The 18,511-nt window shown below is 37.0% G+C and overlaps 1 protein-coding gene across 1 annotated transcript; it reads left to right on the forward strand.

Annotated features, from left to right (window-relative positions):
* Nucleotides 1-3,107: 3,107 nt before the first annotated feature.
* Nucleotides 3,108-5,500, forward strand: LOC145637922 (uncharacterized). The gene is made up of 6 exons (XM_081688923.1): nt 3,108-3,760; nt 3,858-4,102; nt 4,220-4,423; nt 4,525-4,617; nt 4,719-4,835; nt 4,919-5,500. Exons 1-6 carry the CDS (start codon nt 3,175-3,177, stop codon nt 5,264-5,266), a joined length of 1,593 nt encoding a protein of 530 aa, XP_081545049.1. The 5' UTR covers nt 3,108-3,174; the 3' UTR covers nt 5,267-5,500.
* Nucleotides 5,501-18,511: the final 13,011 nt, after the last annotated feature.

The raw sequence follows: 18,511 nt of genomic DNA on the forward strand, positions 1-18,511 counted from the left end.
AAGATGATCCTTTTGTCTTGGCATCACAAGTGCATCAAGTGTTCTACACTCAAGACGGCCTTGAAGAAGATTGGCATTATGTGCACAGAAATTTGCCAAGAGACTTTTTTTATGCCGAGGGGCAATCTGAACACACATATATGAATGAAGTTCGTGAACCCGCAGAGGATGTAATTCTGGCTACTGATGGAGATGAACACCAAAGTTGGTGCAGAGAAGCTCCTTATGACAGAGTTGAGGTGCCCGTTGACCATGAAAGGAGGGATCATAATCACGAAGAAAGTTCCGATAAAGATGAAACTGATTGGGATTGGATGGAACCATCAAAGTGACATGTTTAGATTACTTTTTTTATAATAATTATCCTTCGTTTGAACTTATTATTTAGATTTGACAAACTATTATTGAAGTGTTCTATTTTTCTGTTTGAACTTGTTTTCTTATGAAATTTATATGTTGTTAAATTTAGTGTTGTGCTACAGAATTTACTCTAACCTTTATATAAATTATTAAATTTATTTGAGGTTTGATACTATAGTGACAGTATTTACATTTGGCAGTTTTGAGCTGTGTGGTATCTTGGTGCTCGGGCAGCAGGTTAGTTGTGTGGGCTTCACTAAGGTACTTTCTATTATTTACATAATTTCAATGAACTTTAATCTTTGCACTGCATGATTATAAATGATCAGACTTTAGTTCTAAGAAGATTAATTTGCGTCACACTTTTTGCAAGATTTATAAAGCTAGCGTGTGAGGTAAATTAATCTTGCTAACAGTCTGAGTCTGAGTATTAGCAAGATCAATATATGACTTAGACTATTAGCTAATCAGAGTTTTACTGCAATCTGGTGCTCATGTGCTTTTAGGTGCTTTTTCTGTGCTTAGGTGCTTTTCCTCTGCTCAGGTGATATGCATGCTCTTTCTGTGCTTTTTCTGTGCTCAACTGCTTTTTTCAGGTTATGTTTCTGTGCTATTGTGTATTCATTTTGAGCAAAGAGCTTCATGAATTGTATGTATGCTCTGATTATGATTCTTAATTTTACAATGACGGACCTTGGTGTCTTAATTAAACTTTGCTGCAGCCAACTTGCACCATCATACTTGGGAATTTTGGTACCTTTGAGTATACTGAAATCCAACGCTGAATTCAGAACTAAAATCCAGAGCTGAATTCAGAACTGAAATCCAGAGCTGAATTCAGAACTGGAATCCAGAGCTGAATTTAGAACTGGAATCCAGAGCTGAATTCAGAACTGAAATCCAGAGCTGAATTTCGAACTGAAATCCAGAACTGAATTTAGTGTTGAATTTCATAACTGAAATTCAGAGCTGAATTCAGAGCTGAAATTCAGAGCTGAATTCAGAGCTGAAATTCAGAGCTGAATTCAGAGCTGAAATTCAGAGCTGAATTCAGAGCTGAAATTCAGAGCTGAATTCAGAGCTGAAATTCAGAGCTGAATTCAGAACTGAATTTAGTGTTGAATTTCAGAACTGAAATTCAGAGCTGAATTCGGAACTGAAATTCAGAGCTGAATTCAGAACTGAAATTCAGAGCTGAGTTCAGAACTGAAATTCAGAACTGAAATTCAGAGCTGAATTCAGAACTGAAATTCAAAATTGAATTCAGTGCTGAATTTCAGAACTGAAATGCAGAGCTAATTCAGAACATGTGAATTGATTATGAGCATGAGAAACATTGTTCCTTAAAAGAACTTACTCCATACATAAATCATGTTCCTTAAAAGAACTTACTCCATAATAAATTCAGATCATAATGTCGTTCAATTGAAGGTTATTGAAATTCAGTTACTTTTGATAATATCATCAAAGGAAAAAACCATGTAAAAAGAGTGTGCAATTAAAACAATGGACTCAGACCTTTTATTATAAACTGCTATATTGTTTGTTGTTCTCCACTATCATCAGCTTGCAGCCCCTTATTAGACTTTTTATTTTTCCACCTTTCTGTTACCCTTTTACATGAAGATCTTAACTATCTTTGGTTGTTTGTGCTACTTGAGAATGGCTGCTGTTTTATTTTTGAAATATTCTTTCCAGCAAGGATGGTTTACTGGGTTCAGGTTTGTTAGCTTTGTTTTAGTGCCTATTTGGCCTAAAATCTGATTTATGTTCTTGAAGCTGTTATTAGAGTTATTGTTGGCTTCAGTGTGCGCTTCTGTGACTTCTAGCTCCTTTTCTACTGTTTTGACTTTTTTCTACTGCTTTGACCAATTCCAAAAAGAAATTGTTCTTATTATGTTGTGAAATTACACAAAGCCATGGATTGTGTCTATTAATGGTTTTAAACTTCTTACTTGTACACAATAACTGCATAACATTGTTGCATTCTTAATACGAAGTATATATGTGATTGCATTTCCTACATTCAAAGAAGCAGTAAGGTATGAGAATCAAGTGGGAACTTGATGGTAGAAAATTAGAGATCCCACCCTCTCAACTAAGAGGTTGGAGGTTCAATTCCCATTACCCCAACATGTCAAATAACCAACTCTCTGGTAATATCTCTCAACTGGTGTATATACCTTGCATAATATAATAAACTAAGTTTTGCTTACTTGGACCTTTTTTTTTTAGTTGGTTTTTGGATTACTTATCAGACTATAAGGTTACTATATAAATATAATAGAGAATTCTGAATTTTGTGTCACTTGTGCTCACTGCTGAGTTTTTGTTCTGGTGGAATTTCTAACTGAGTGCCTTGTGTGTTCTTTGTAGGAAGACAGATTTAGATGGCAGAATATGAGAAACTTAGACAAAAAACTATAGAACAAAATAGAATCAGGATGAAGGATTTAGGGGTTACATCCATGGCTTATGAAATGAAACAGTCAATGAAGGGATCGAAACAAACGAAAAAAAGGAAGAAGGTGACTAAAGATACTGCCGAGTATACACCTGATGAAGAGGGTGAACTGAACCACTCAAGTGAAGAGGATGAAAATGAGATAAGGAAAAACGCTGTAAACTTGAGATCTCGTTCAAAGAAGGTGGTAAATTTTTTTTTTTGACAACTTAATTTTGTGAATCATAATTGTTCAAAAATCATGTAATACTTGTTTAATGATTCTCGTGAATACTTAATTTCAGGTTGTGGCATTGAGAGGGAAGATAACCATAAACACTAAGGACACGACATGTGTCTCTTCAGTACCAATGGCTAATCAAATTAAGATGCATCTTCAAGACACCGAGAGACAACACTCTGATCAAGGATTACAAGGGAGAGATTCAACACAAAGAAAAATCCAATTGGGCAAGTCTACTGCACAGAAAAAATCAGGAATCCATAATCAGCAAGAGAAAGAGGTTGGGATTGGGAATGGTATCCAAACTAAGGCAGGGCAGAGTAAGACAGTGGTTGCCCCTGGTTCACTCAGTGCTTATAGGCAAATGCAAACACAGTTACGTGAAAAAGAGAGGAGAGCAAAACAAAGTGATTTATTACTACGACGACAACTACGACCTGTTAACATGACTAGTTCACAGCCTGTTAACATGGCTAGTTCAGATTGGCATTTAGGGAGTTCACAAGCACAAAGTTTTTCACAACCACAAAGATTTGGACATGACTTACAGGAAGATTATGAGAATCATATGGGTTCAAATGAACGCATTTTGGAACAATATGATGATGAAGAAGATGCTTTTAGTGAGGATTTGAGTACTCTTACCCCTGAGGAGCTAGGAATAATGCAAGATGTACCACTAATGAATCAAGAGCAAGAAAGTGAACAAATAGGTAATGATCACTATCATTCCGTTCTAAATATTTTAAGATAGATATGTTAAGAGAAATATATGATTTTAATGACTTTGTCGAGTTAATATTCATGTAGCACCTCCAAAAAGTAAGCGAACTAGAGGACCAACTATGTGTAAAGATGTCCATGAATGGACATTAGAGGAGCGTAAGCCTATTGTTATTAATGAAATGGGAAAGCCTATTGGTCCCGATGATAAGACTGTGAATACATTTACAAGATTCTTAGGGACTTTAGCTCGTAATTCTTCTCTAGCACCGTTGAACAAGATTAGTTGGCATTATGTTCCGGACAAGGAACAAATTTGGAGTTACGTGAAGGTATGCACCTTTTTTTTTAAATGGTGTGATTTGATTAGTTTATGTGCTATTATATGTTAAGTGGCTGACGTAATTTATTGCTTCCTAATTTGTTGTTTAATATTTTACTTAATACAGAAGAAATACATAATCTCGGAAAAAGGTAAAGATTGTGTTTTGACATCCGTGGGAAGGCTGTGGCGTAGATATAAATGTAGTGTAAAGGCAACACACTTTACTCCGTACGACAATGATGGTGATAGGTTGGCAAATCCACCTAATACAATTCCAGAAGCACATTTCAAAGAGTTGCTAGAATTTTGGAATTTGGAACCAGTCCAGGTAGAGTTATGTTGTTTGTTTCCATTTATATTACAATTGTTCATTTCTTTCTCAAATTGAAATGTGTTAAACTATGAACCGTGTGTTATGCATGCATGCAGGAAGACAGCCAGAAGAAAAGGGAAATAAGTATAGATAAAAAAGATAGGCACACCATGGGTCCTATGACTTTAGCGAGGAAACATCATAAATTGGTATATTTTTATACCATTTTTCCTTCTATATCTTTCTCACTAGGATCATGTAAACAATATTCATTCAATTCTTATTAGGATGTGTTTTTTTTTTATTCCAGCAACAACTAGATGTTGAAAAAAAGCCACCATCCTTGGCACTCATGTACAAAGAAAGTCGTAAAAGGAAAGCAGATAAGAAATACAAAACATCTTATGAGCCCACCCAAAGTAACATTGTAAGTCCTGTTGTTTGCATATTTTTTTTTAATATGATTATTTGTCTCAAATAAGTTGTTTGATTGTTAGATTCCCATTATAGGACAAGATGGAGGAGGTACAAATTCAAAGTGAAATTGATGGAGATGTTGCATACTATGAAGTAATGAATAAACCAAATAACTTTGGCCATAGAAAAAAGCAACCAGGGATATGTTCACTAAGGGGAAAGAGCAACAATCCAATAATTCCCGATGAGTTCTTAAAGCCCTATAAAGACCAAATTGTGAAAGAAACTGTAGCAGAATTAATGAAGATGCTCAAGCAAAGTGATCCTGAAGTGTTGGATACTTTGACTCGATCACTTGAAAATGTGTCATCCAATCCAGAACTTACAGATCATATTCCCATTGTACACTCTAATGAGCAACAACAAAATGAGGTAAGTTAATGTATAATCTTTTAAATAGCACAAACTCTTATTATTGAATTATTTAATTTTTGTTCTAGTTTTTTTATACATGATGCTTTCACACATAGGATCAAACGGATGAAGATGAAGAATTGGGATAGCAATTGATGATCAACAAGAACTTTCTTTTACTACTTTTTTGCTACTGCTACCGCTATTTTGCTGCTCTTTTGATCTGTTTTGCTGTTGTTTCGAGCTATTTTGCTGCTACTGTTGTCTCTGTTGCTGTTTTGCTGCTGTTTTCAGCTGTTTTGCTGCTGTTTTGAGCTGTTTCGAGCTGTTTTGCTGCTGTTTTGAGTTGTTTCGCTGCTGTTTTGCTGTTATTTTGAGCTATTTTGCTTCTATTGTTGTCTTTGTTGCTGTTTTTAGCAGTTTTGAGCTGTTTTGCTGCTGTTTTGCGCTGTTTGGCTGCTATTTCGAGCTATTTTGCTGCTGTTTTGCTGCTACTGCTGTCTCTATTGCTGTTTTCAGCTGTGTTGCTGTTGTTTTGCTGCTGAATCTTGCTCATTCGGTTGCCAACTCATGTCTACTACTGCTGGTTGCTGCCCATTCATGTCTGCTATTGCTGGAAGCTTCCACTACTGTCTACTGCTAGTTGCTACTAAAGACTGCTGATGACATTTGCCGTTCTGCTAGCTAGCTGTGTAGCTACTGCTATACGCTGTTATTATTAATGTTTTTTTTATTGTTATCGTTGTCTTTTTTGAAATTGGAAGTTTTTTGTTTTTCCTTACTTTTTCCAAGCTAGAGATCGAACTTAATATTCTTTGTGTTTGGATTATTATATTGTTTGGCCAAACATTTAAATTGGTGTTTATGGATTTTTTTTGTGAGAAATATGAAGTTACTTCAATCCAAATTATTTTCTATTATGTGTTGATTACGTATTCATATAGTTGTTGTACATATAATTTATGTTTTCTTATATTTTTTAAAAAATAATAAATAATAATAATAATTAATAATAAATAATAATAATAATGATAATAATAATAATAATAATAATAATAAATAATAATAATAATAATAATAATAATAATAATAATAATAATAATAATAATAATAATAATAATAATAATAATAATAATAATAATAATAATAATAATAATAATAATAATAATAATAATAATAATAATAATAATAATAATAATAATAATAATAATAATAAATGTTACCTATTAATCTATAAAATGTTACAATACTTTGTAAAAAGTGATACATAATGTCGAATAAAGTGCTACTATATGTCAAAACATGATTGAAAAATGTTACCTAATAATCAACAAAGTGTTACATTAGTTCGAAAAAGTGATACATAATGTCGGATAAAGTGATACTATATGATTGAAAAATGTTACTAAAGATAAGTAAGTGTTACATAAAAAATAAATAGTAACACTTTAGAAATGATACTAATAATGTTAAAAGTGATACATAAAAGGGTTTATAATAACACTTTTAAAAGTGTTACCTAATGTTACCCAAAGTGTTACATAAGACCTTTGGTAACATGGGCGGATGTATCACCCAATAAAGTTTTACCTATTGTCTATAATAACACTTTTACCACTTTGTGTAACACTTTTAGGGTGTTACTTAAGGTTAATTATGTACTAGTGAACGTAATTAGGCTAAAGGATTGAAAAAGAAGGGGATAAAGGCTCAAAACCCTAGATAAGCCCCCAAGGTGTGCAACCTTGCTTTTGAATCTTTTTATTCTTGAGTTTTCTCACTTTTGAGCTCTTTTTTTTTCTCTCTTTTTTTCCTTTTGCATTTATTTTATTTTTATAAGTGTGGGCAATCCCGATCATGCGGTCTATCACTCACTTGGCATTCATGTTTCTCAGGCACGGTACCGAGCACTCGATAAGAAACGCAATATGAGACGTGTTCATATCGAAGACATGTTCATGTCAAAGACATTGGAACACTTGCCCTTTTGTACACTTTTATTTATTTTTTTGCTTATTTTTTGCTATTTTAATCTTTTGAAGTCACTCAAGCTTTTTATGAAATTGAAAATTGCATAAGTTGCACACCATCCCATCCCAAGGTTAGGTAGATATGGGTTGAAGAAATGAAAGGTCTATCGTTAGACGAGGCTCAAAGTGGTTTATCAAAAAAGGATTGCATATTTGAAGGGTGAAAGGTGATATGAGGAGTGCCTCAAATCATTGGTATACCTTGTGCTTAGTTTGACATGGATTTTTTTTTTTGGCAATGCAATGATCATATGTAAGGAAATTAATGCTCATTTTATTAAAAAAAAGTGAAGGGTAAAAATCAAACTCTAAGAAATAAATTCAAGGAGGATGAAGGGTGCCTATGCTAGACTCATTGGGGAAAGGGTTTGAAAAAAAGGAAGAAGAAAGCATGAAATCTTGGTGAGAAGCTTGCCTTGTGCATTTGTTTCATCATTACCCTCATTTTTTTTTGTTTATCAATCACATGACTCAAACTTGATTCAACAGGCATGGATGGAAGAAGGTAGGAAGAATGAAGGTTGTGATATGGAGAAAGCATGTAGAGAATGGAAAGATGATGTAGATGGAGAGATATGAAAAAAATTAGGAATAGAATGTACCCCCAACTCAAATGACGGAAAAAAACCGACTCATGCATGAACCTAAGATATGGTCATGGTGTCATATACTCAAAGTGTGTGCTAAGACCAGTAAGTGTAGTGAGTGTAGGTGTAAGACCATGTGGCTAGACTATGTGACTAGACTCAATTAAGGACTTAATAAGGGTATTGTTATTAACAAAATAATCGAATTGATTAGCAAACTGTTTAATTAGACTCATAGTGATGACTCCAGCAAAATATCGAACTGTCGCAAAGCAACAGGACTGTCGCCACACTTTGCAGTGTACCGCCAGACGACAGAGCTGTCGCCAGGCACTTCACAACAAAGAGTGGCGCTACAGTCCAAATCGTGGCGCCATTGCTGGAACGTTGATCTGGGACTGCTTTCGGTATTATTACTCTACGGGACATGCCTAAAGTCGTACTAAGTCAATTCCGATTAAATTATTAGACTTTAATTACTCTAATTAATTAATTCGGCAAAGTCCTTTTAGTCATTAAGCAGTTTATTTAATCTTAAATACAAGTCAAACAAACGGTTAGGAAAAACACATAAAGCATGCACGACAAATAATGCACAATTAGGCATGTAGGCACAACATGATGCAATGAGTTCGCAACCTAACCATGGCTCTAGTTCTCTAAAGTTCGAGATATTGGTTAGTCAAAGAGGGTCCATGGTTAATTGTCCGGATGCACCGCGCGGAAGCCTTACCTTTTGAAGGGTTGGCGTGAGTGGATGGGACACCGCGAGTTAAAAACTCGCTTCCATGGTTTGGTGAATTCAACATTCTCGGATGTACCCTTTGTTCCACAAAGCGTTCAATCAGGTAGATGGAGCATAAATTCCCAGAGGGTTATGTCCATATGTAGAACACATATGGGTTTCAGAAAAGTGAGAAAAACTCAATTAGGAAGTAGGATCGAGCAAATAATGCTAAAAACTGGTCAAAATCAGAACGCATATTTTTGGCTCGGTATTGTAAGAACTTGGCGCTAACGAACAGAGGCCTTCGCCGCAATTTGTCTCTAGCACCTGGTGAAAGGAGTGTCGTCTGGCGCCTGAGTGAAATCCTCGGCGACATACTCTGTTTTCTGACGCTAGTTCCTACATACCTCAACAGCTTTCTGTGCTCGATAAAATTTTCCAGTTTCGCGCAGCATTATTTCGATCCTAGTTGTGAATGATATTCCTTAAATTTCCTACGTGTAAAAATCCGACGTTTTTTACTCATTACGGATGGTCTTACCAATGAGATCTTTTTTATGCATATGACAATACTGTTAATCAAAATTACGCACATGAAATACTTAGAACTTTTCGAGTCTCATCTACTCATTCAAAATCATTGCCGAAATAAATTTCAGGAATTAAAATAGAAATCCTTCCCAGTGGAGTCGCCAAAAACTGTAGGGAATATTTCAAGCATTACCCCAAACTTGAACCCCACTGTGATCATACACTTAAGCATGGTGGCGTCCAAAGGGAAGGAAGCTAGAGCAAAAGAGTCGTCAACAAGTTTTAGGAACTTGTAAACCGTTCACGAGGTGAAGGTTACACCCTTAACGATCTAGGAGATCGTTAACTCCAATAAGTCTGGAACCATGACTGGTAGTTCGGGGATGAAGGTACGAATCCAACCTAAAAGAGATTGAACCTGCCCTAATAATAGGCCTCTACTTTATTCTTCTCGTATTCATGTGCGCATTCTGACTAACATGCAATCAATAGGATTAACCCTAAACCTGTTTATCTATGTTGGTTGAATATTAATGCACAAATAAAACTATTATTGGCGATCACTTGAATTATAATCATATTATCCCTAAACAAGATTATTAATTATCTTATTAAGCGTGATTACAAATACAAATTCCCTTTAAACATGCATAAAAGGCGTGATCAAACAATAACAAATAAAAATAAATATCAAGCAACATAATAATAATCATCATAAATAATAATATAATTAAAATCAATAATCAAAATAATCATGTTAAAAATAAAGCATAATAATAGCAAGATTCTATGCATGACACTAACAAGATTAATAACAAAACCTAGCATGTCACTAAGCACTAAAGATCAAATATATAGCCCTAACATGATACTAACATGCATATTAGGAAGAAAACAGGAAGCATCGCAGGAATCACAATTGTCATATTTGATATTAGAAATTATAGTTTTTACCCTAAACATGATACTAGGAATCATTGTTGTCATTCAAAACATCAAGCATCCTAACATGATACTAGGAATCATAATAACAACCTAGACATGATAATATCAATAAATCAATTAAAGCACTTACTTGGATGCCCCGTATCTCTTTCTAATAACAAAATACACGTGTTAGTAACTTCAAGGAAAATAATAAAATAAAACAATTAAATTAGATAAAGATCAAGAAAGTTTAAACTTGATTTGGGACCAATCCCTCAGAAATCAAACCTTTCACGTCTAGGGCGAAGGCAACTTCGAACTATGCTAGGCGTGTCTAGATCTTGTGAATGCGGAATTTTGTATGCAAAAGGCTAGTTTAGAAAAGAGAGAGAGAGAGAGAGTAATCAAGAATTTCTTGATGAGAATTGGTAGTTGTTGTTGAGAGAAAACAGAGGTTTTAGGAGGCTATTTATAGAGAAAATCAGTCGGATGTGATAAAAAACGAATCAGAGTTTCGAAAAGAATAAAACATGACCGCAGCGCCAAACACGCGCTTGTCGCCAGACGCTGAAATTGTCGCCATACGTTGGAAATAAATTTCCTCGCGTTTTCTTATTTTAATAAAATTTAACCGTACGAGAGGGTAAAATCGTATTTTCCTTAAAAACACTTCTTTTATTCTGATTAAAACTCTTAAAAGTCAACTAAAGTCAATTTATCAATGCTAATTAAATTAGGATTCAAAAGAACCTTCTAGAAGAGTCTTGAACACTATATTCAATCCTAATCGCATTAGGATTGATACATCAATATTAGGCCCTCCTCTAGATCATTGGGCCGCACATAAATATCAAACCGGGCCCAGTTTAGTAATTTGGCCATAACTTCCTCATTATTCATCGGAATTGGGCTTATAATATATCGTTGTAAAGATCTTTTCGAACCCGACCCAACTACACTATTATTGGACCCTTTCCATGGACAAAACTAAACTGGATTGGCTGTTTTCTTAAAATAGGTTTTCAAAAACAAAGAGAAAGAAAAGAAATAAAAACTATCCGCAACACTAGACTTTCCACACTTTCACTTTATTCGGTTATGATTCAACATGAAAGGTACTCATCACTGGGTTTGGTTTTGGGGAGACACAAATGGGTGTCTACATGTGCCGAATGCTTATTCATAGACCCTTCTTTACAAACTTCCTCGAATCCGGCCATTTCTGTGTCTATGCAGGACACCATGGCCAGAACCAAAAGAACGGCCAGACAATATAACTTGGATGGTTCTTTCTACCATTCGGACGGGTCCAATGTATATTTAGACGGCTCCATTAGGGTGCCTGTCAGTCAGCTTCAATATTATCCTCCAAGCCCTTCTTCTGACCCCCTCCAACTCCTACTTATTACCACTCCCAAACCTCTAGTGGTACTCCCAGCGACTCAATATTGTGTGCGGCTGAGAATCATTTGGCACCCGGGCCTTTTGGACAGGCGCCGGAGGGGAGACTGAGGGAGGACCTTGCTGGCACCAGCCGACAGTCCCTTAGCTTTGGCAAGAGCTCTGATGACGATTCGGCCTCGTCATCTTTTGTCAGTGCCTCCGATGACTTGAAGGAGGCACGAGCTAAAATAAGCACGACAAGGGAGTCCTTGTCCATGGAAAAAGGTGAGGGTTGGGCCGAGCTGCATGCTAGTCACCGCCGGGAGCGTGCTCCCTATTGTCAACATATTCCCGAGGGCAGGCGGGACACAATGAAATATGACCTGCCCAAGTTTATATCTAAGCATGTCGTGGGATATAGCTTCCTTCTCTCCGTGCCGGTTGCTGTAGATACGGTCATCAGGCCCATAATGGCCAGCTACCATGATAAGAGCTTTGGTTGCTATGAGGCAACCATTCGAGCGGGTCTACGCTTCCCTCTCCATCCGTCGGTGGAGAGAATTCTTGATGGATACCATCTGGGTATCTGGCAACTGGTCCCGAACTGCTGGATTAACATAATCGGGTATGTTGTCGCATGTGAAATGCTTAAGGTGGATCCCAGCTTTAAGGCATTCGCCCACATACACTATCTAGGCCGAGAACCGAAAGCAGGCGGCGAAGGCTGGTACACCTTGACCACCTGCAAGGGGTACATGATGGCAATCATCCAAGTGGAAGGACAGGAGGAATAAGTTTTATATTTTCCACTGCCCCGACCGCCGTCTGAACGAAAAATATAACAGGTGGAATAAGGATCCACCACTCTTAGTTGGAAAGAAAGCCCTGCCGCCTCTCCCTAGGCGAGCCCAGGAGGATATCTTTGACAAGGGTCTATTCCAGTTGTCTGTCTGGACAAACGAACAGACGGAGGAGAAAGAAGTCACCCCCTAGAGTTACATTCCCTGTTATGAGTGGCTTTCTGATGGGGTGTACTTGGCCGCCTGCGGGCTAAGTACAGAGCTGCCCAGAGGTAGTCGGCTGTTTGAAATTTTTAATGCTTTAGCTATTTCAAGGTTTGCTAGCAGATTTCTAACTCTTGTTTCTTTGTGCAGACAAAGCTATGGAGAAGCTCTCGGCCTCCAAGAAGTCGACTGCAGCCTCTGCAGCAATGTACCGTTCGAACGTTCTCAAACGGACGAACGGAGAACAAAAAACAGGCGGAACCCCCAAGGTAAAACCTTATCACACTTAAACAAGATTTTGTATTAGTCCGCAAGGTTTTTGACTATTCTTTATTAATGTAGGGTGGTCCCACCAAGCCTTCTCCCTCCAAAACATCCGACCCTAAGATGTAGAAACTTAGGGTTGGAGATGTGGGCGCCTCTGGCAAAAAGAGGAAACACGTCGCCCACAATCCAAAGAAGGGAGGTGACAGATCCCGTCTCGAACCTGATAGGGGGATCAGCAAGCCGGATGCCCAAAGGGTATCGAAGAGTAGAAAGCCACTCGACTCTGCTGCTGGTTCAGCAGGAGACGGGAAGAAGCCCGTCACGGAGGATGAGGAGCAGCCGGATGGTAAGGCTACTTCCCCTTGATTTTTTTGCATAGATGTAGACCATTCGACCTGCTATTTAACTTATATTCTTTTGATATTTGCAGCTCCTGCTCAGAGGTCGACTGTTGTTCAAATGGCTAAGTAGATGCTGCGGGCGCTCGACCCTGAGGATAGGGCGTCTGTCCGAGGATTCGGCACCCTAAACTTGGATGGCATCTTGGGGATCCTCTATGAGGTAAGACTTGGTAAAATTTTATTACAAGTCACACTTGTATCCGCCTGATGCTAACCATTCGTCCCTTTGACCAAATGCAGGTCATGCTGCACGTACAAGGGCTTAAGAAGCCGATCTTGGAGAAGTCTAAAGAGGTAACGGCTGCTAATGCCCAGGCCGTCTCCGCTTTAGACAGAGCTTAATTTGAAATTGCTCAGAATGAGTTATTGACACTTGATATGATGTATTCCCAGGCGGATGCCAACTTGCAGGTGAAGCGGGACTTGGAGGCGACTCTGACGAGGATCAACGAGCTTAAGGCTGAAATCAAGGGCCTTAAGGAAAAGTTTGATCCCTTGGACGAGGCCAAGCAGGAGGCCGAGAGATCCAAGCAACAAGTGGGCCGCCTAGAGCAGCGTCTGGCCAACCAGGAGAGGCAGCTCCGGGCCAAGTACAAGGCTAGGAATGAGGAGGATAAGGAGACCCTTGTCAGCAGATGATGGAGGACAACGAGGCCATCATGCGGATGGCATGGCAAGCAGCTCAGCCGGGCGTTGAGTATGATACTTGGAAAACCAAGTTTGATCAAGCCAACAATGATTTCAACGCCTAGCTTCTTCAGCAAGCTGAGGAGGAGGAAGCCAAGGCTGCTGCTGAGGCATCCGGTTCCTCCAGAGAGTCCTTCGGGGATGAGCAGGAGGAGGAAGAGGAGGAAGAGAATGAGGAGAAGCCGACGGGTGGAAACAAGGAGGCGGCTGCCAACAATGAGAACCTCTCCCCTGCTACTTAAGCTTTTATGCATCTGTTTCTGCGGCCGAATGGCCAAGTATTTGCTTTTCCGGCCTGTGTGCCAAGTATTCATGTATTTTACCGACCGAGGGGTCTGGTGATTTGACAATTTCTGGCAAGGCCAGCTAACAATATGATATGTCCATTTTATATAGTGTTTAACCCCCGTCCCTTGGTCATAATTGGTAGTGTTTTTGGCTCTTTAGAGCCACTTTTATTACTAATTGGTGTTTTCTAGTGTTTTTGTAGATTTGGTTGACTTTTTAGGGATTTTCACTTTTGGAGCATTTTCCCGGGATATTATGAATTGACTACGAGCATTGGAGGAGCACGACCAGTTTTCATAGCTCAGGGCCGGTTAGAGTCATCAAACCGGTGATTAAGGGCTTAACATTTGAGATTCCGAGGCATTTGGACTGAGTATTCAAGACCCGAAGAGGAAATCCGGATTGGGCCGAAGAATCGGAGCCCAATCGACGTCCAAACTTGCCCAAGTGCCCGGGCTCAGCCAAGTAAGCTCCCGCCCGAAGGCGCGCCTGGCCGGGCGAGGAAGATTAGATCGCGCCCGAGTTCGCCCCCGGCCGGGCGCGAGAGATGCTCATATTGGAAGAAAGGCGGGCCCGATCGGGCGGCCCTTTGCTCGATCAGGTGCGAGGTTTTTAGGAGCTGATTTCGGTGATTTATCTTAGTTTTAATTAGGAGTAATTATTTTGGGTATAAATACGATTTTAATGCTTTCGATTAGTAACTCTTCTCTTAGAATTTCTCTCTCTACTTAGTTTTAGATTATTTTCTCTCTCTACAACTTTGTTATATATATATTTTGTTCTTAATCCAACTCCTTAATTCTGATTACTTTGGTAACGATTTCTTCTACTTTAATCTCAGTTATTTATTTTATTTCATTCATCATGTCTTCTTTAATTGCTTTATTTAGTTTATATTTAGTTATGTGTGAGTAGTTTAATTCTAAGGTTTTGGGGAATCCATAATTAATATGAAGGGATAATTTGTTATTGTTGATTATTGATATTGCGTGATAATTTCTTATTGAATTGTTTTAACGCTTTACAACCAGATATGAATCGAGCAGATGTGATTTGCTTGTAAAAGTATAGCAATATTAAATTGATGAATCGGGCAGATGTTAATTTGACATTAAAGACTATTTTCAGTAAGAACTTAGATATAGTAAATTGCGAGAACTTGTTAGGTCTTTGTTGATTAATAAATTGCAAGAGTCTGTTAATCATGTTATATGTGTAATTTTAATTATTGGTTGTTATGTTTTATCTCAGATTATTAATTATTGGTGAACCTGTGACCCTATGCTTCCTTATTATTGATTTCTCTTTACTTTTAGTCTCCGTAGTTTAGTTTCCTATCCATATTATTAATTTGTTACTTAATAATTTAGATTGCTTTGATAAATTAGGAATAGACAGACCAGTTTCCCTGTGGATTCGACCCTACTTCCCTATCTTCATTAGTTAGAGGATTTAGGGATTACTTTTGATTAGGTGATTACGACTTTAGCCTGTCAAAATTTGGCGCCGTTGCCGTGGAAACGGTTTTATTTTTATTTCTGATTATTTTTTGTAGTCTAGGTTATTTATTCTTGTCTTAGAGAACGTCAGTTCTTTGAGGCAAGTCTTATATTTACTTTTTAGTTCTTTGTTTATGCTCAGGTGTTCCAGATCAGATTATATTCCATTCGATCCTGAGATCGAACGCTCTTTCCATAGTGTAGGGAATATTTCAAGCATTATCCCTTGCTTAAACCCCACTGTGATCATACACCAAAGTACGGTGGCGTCCAAAGGGAAAGAAGATAGAGCAAAAGAGTCGCCAACAAGTTTTAGGAACTTGTAAACTGTTCACAGGGTGAAGGTTACACCCCTTAACGATCCAAGAGATCGTCAACTCCAATAGGTCTGGAACAATGACTGGTAGTTCGGGGATGAAGGTACAAATCCAACCTAAAAGAGATTGAACCTGCCCTAATAATAGGCCTCTACTTTATTCTGTTCGTATTCATGTGCGCTTTCTGACTAACGTGCAATCAATAGGTTTACCCTAAACCTGTTTATCTATGTTGGTTGAATATTAATGCAAAAATAAACCTATTATTGGCGATCACTTGAATTATAATCAAATTAACCCTAAACAAGATTATTAATTATCTTATTAAGCGTGATTACAAGTACTAATTCCCTTTAAACATGCATAAAAGGCGTGATCAAGCAATAACAATAAATATCAAGCAACATAATAATAATAATAATAATAATAATAATAATAATAATAATAATAATAATAACAATAATATTAATAATAATAATAATAATAATAATAATAATAATAATAATAATAATAATAATAATAATAATAATAATAATAATAAATAAAATAAAAAAAAATTATAATCAAAATCATAAAATAATCATGTTAAAGCATAGTTTTAATAGCAAGATCCTAGGCATGATACTAGCAAGATTAATAACAAGCCCTAGCATTTTACAAAACAATAAAAATCAAATATGTAGCCCTAACATGATACTAACATGCTATATTAGGAAATAAAATAGGAAGCATCATACTTGATATTAGGAATTTATTCTTTACCCTAAACATGATACTAGGAACTTATTGTTGTCACCCTAAACATCAAATTAAGAAAAACATCCTAACATGATACTAGGAATCATAATAACAACCTAGACATGATTTCTACATCATAATATCAATAAATCAATTAAATCACTTACTTGGATGCCTCGTACCTCTTTCTAATAACAAAATACACGCGTTAGTAACTTCAAGGAAAATAATAAACAAACAATTAAATTAAATAATTGAAAGAGAGATTTGGGACCAAACCCTCAGAAATTAAAACCTTTCACGTCTAGGGCGAAGGAAACTTCGAATTATGCTAGGTGTGTCTAGTGATAATGTATGAGGAATTGTGTTTGTAAAAGGGTTGGTTTAGAAAGAGAGAGGGAATCAAGAAATTCTTGATGCGAGTTGATGAGAGAGAGAGAGTTGGTGAATGAAAACGGAGTTTTTAGAAGACTATTTATAGAGAAAATCAGCCAAAAAAGATAGAAAATCGAAACAGTGTTCTGACGCGCATAAAACTTGATTAGCGTCGACGCTGGCAATTAGCGCCAGGCGCCAAGACTTAGCGCCAGGCGCTAATGCTTAACGTCAGGCGCTAATAATCAGTTTCACGCGTTTTTGTTTTTATCATATCTTTTGATCCGGAAGTCCAAATAAGGCATATAATATGTCATTGGAAAGCTATTAAAGTATACTTTCCAACCAAATTCGAATCAGATTAAAATATTTTGTAGATAAAAAGATATGTCCAAAATAGTGGAAGGGTGTCATTTTGGATAGAGTTTCATGTCTCATTCATATCTTTTTCGTTATAGCTCGGATTTAATATTATAATATATCATTGGAAAGATAATTTCAAGATCTATCCAACCATATAAAATTTTAATAAAGATTATGAGGCACAAAAATAAAATCTGACTGTCTTTGAACATCTTTAAATTCGAATAGAATTAGGATTTAAGAAATGGAAAGTTTTAAAAAAGGAAAGTTTTTTATTTAACTCAAATTATTTAATCTTATCTTTTCAAAAAGGATAATTAAGATCTTTTAGAAACTTATAGAAGATTCTTATTAATACTAATTATTTTAGGAATAGGATTAAACCTTTGGACCCTCCACATGATCATTGGGCCGTAGGTAAGATCCGGTTCGAGCCCAGTTTAGTATTTTGGCCATAACTTCCTCATTATTCATCGGAATTGGGCTTATAATATATCGTTGGAAAGTTCTTTTCAAGACCCATCCAACTTAACCATTATTGGACCCATATTATGGACCAAACTAAACTTGAATGTACATTTTCATAAATAAGGTAAGAAAAGAAATATTTTCAAAAACAGAAAGAAGAGATATTTTAATAAAAACATCCTCATCACTAGAATTTTCACACTATCGCTTTGTTTGATAATCAAATGACATGAAAGGTATTCATCACTGGGTTTGGTTTTGGGGAGACACATTTGGGTGTCTACAGAAGCCCCCACTTTGACTGAGTTTGGAGAAACGCAAGTTTTGAAAACGAAAGTCAAAGTATCGATAGGGACGGAGAATGATTCAGAACGTTCTGCGATCCTAAATCACTCTTGTAACGCCGATACCTATAAAACTAGCATTAGTCAAACAGATAAGAGAGTTAAGAAACGCGTATCTTGCACCATTGACCACACATCTCTATAGGTAACCGATTTGTTGTGACGATCTTCCGCAAGCTAGAGAATACTGCTTGAAGACTGCTACGCCTGTAACTGCCTCCAATTTCCGCTGTGATAGTCTTCGAAAAGATCACTGCTTGTTGATCCTTAATGCTGCTATGCCAGTACGTCGGCGCTTTGTTGCTTGTGAACCAGTATGTCGGTGCTTTTGCTGTG

This window comes from Chenopodium album, chromosome 7 (genome assembly GCF_948465745.1).
Source record: "Chenopodium album chromosome 7, dcCheAlbu1.1, whole genome shotgun sequence".
NCBI classification, from domain to species: Eukaryota; Viridiplantae; Streptophyta; class Magnoliopsida; order Caryophyllales; family Amaranthaceae; genus Chenopodium; species Chenopodium album.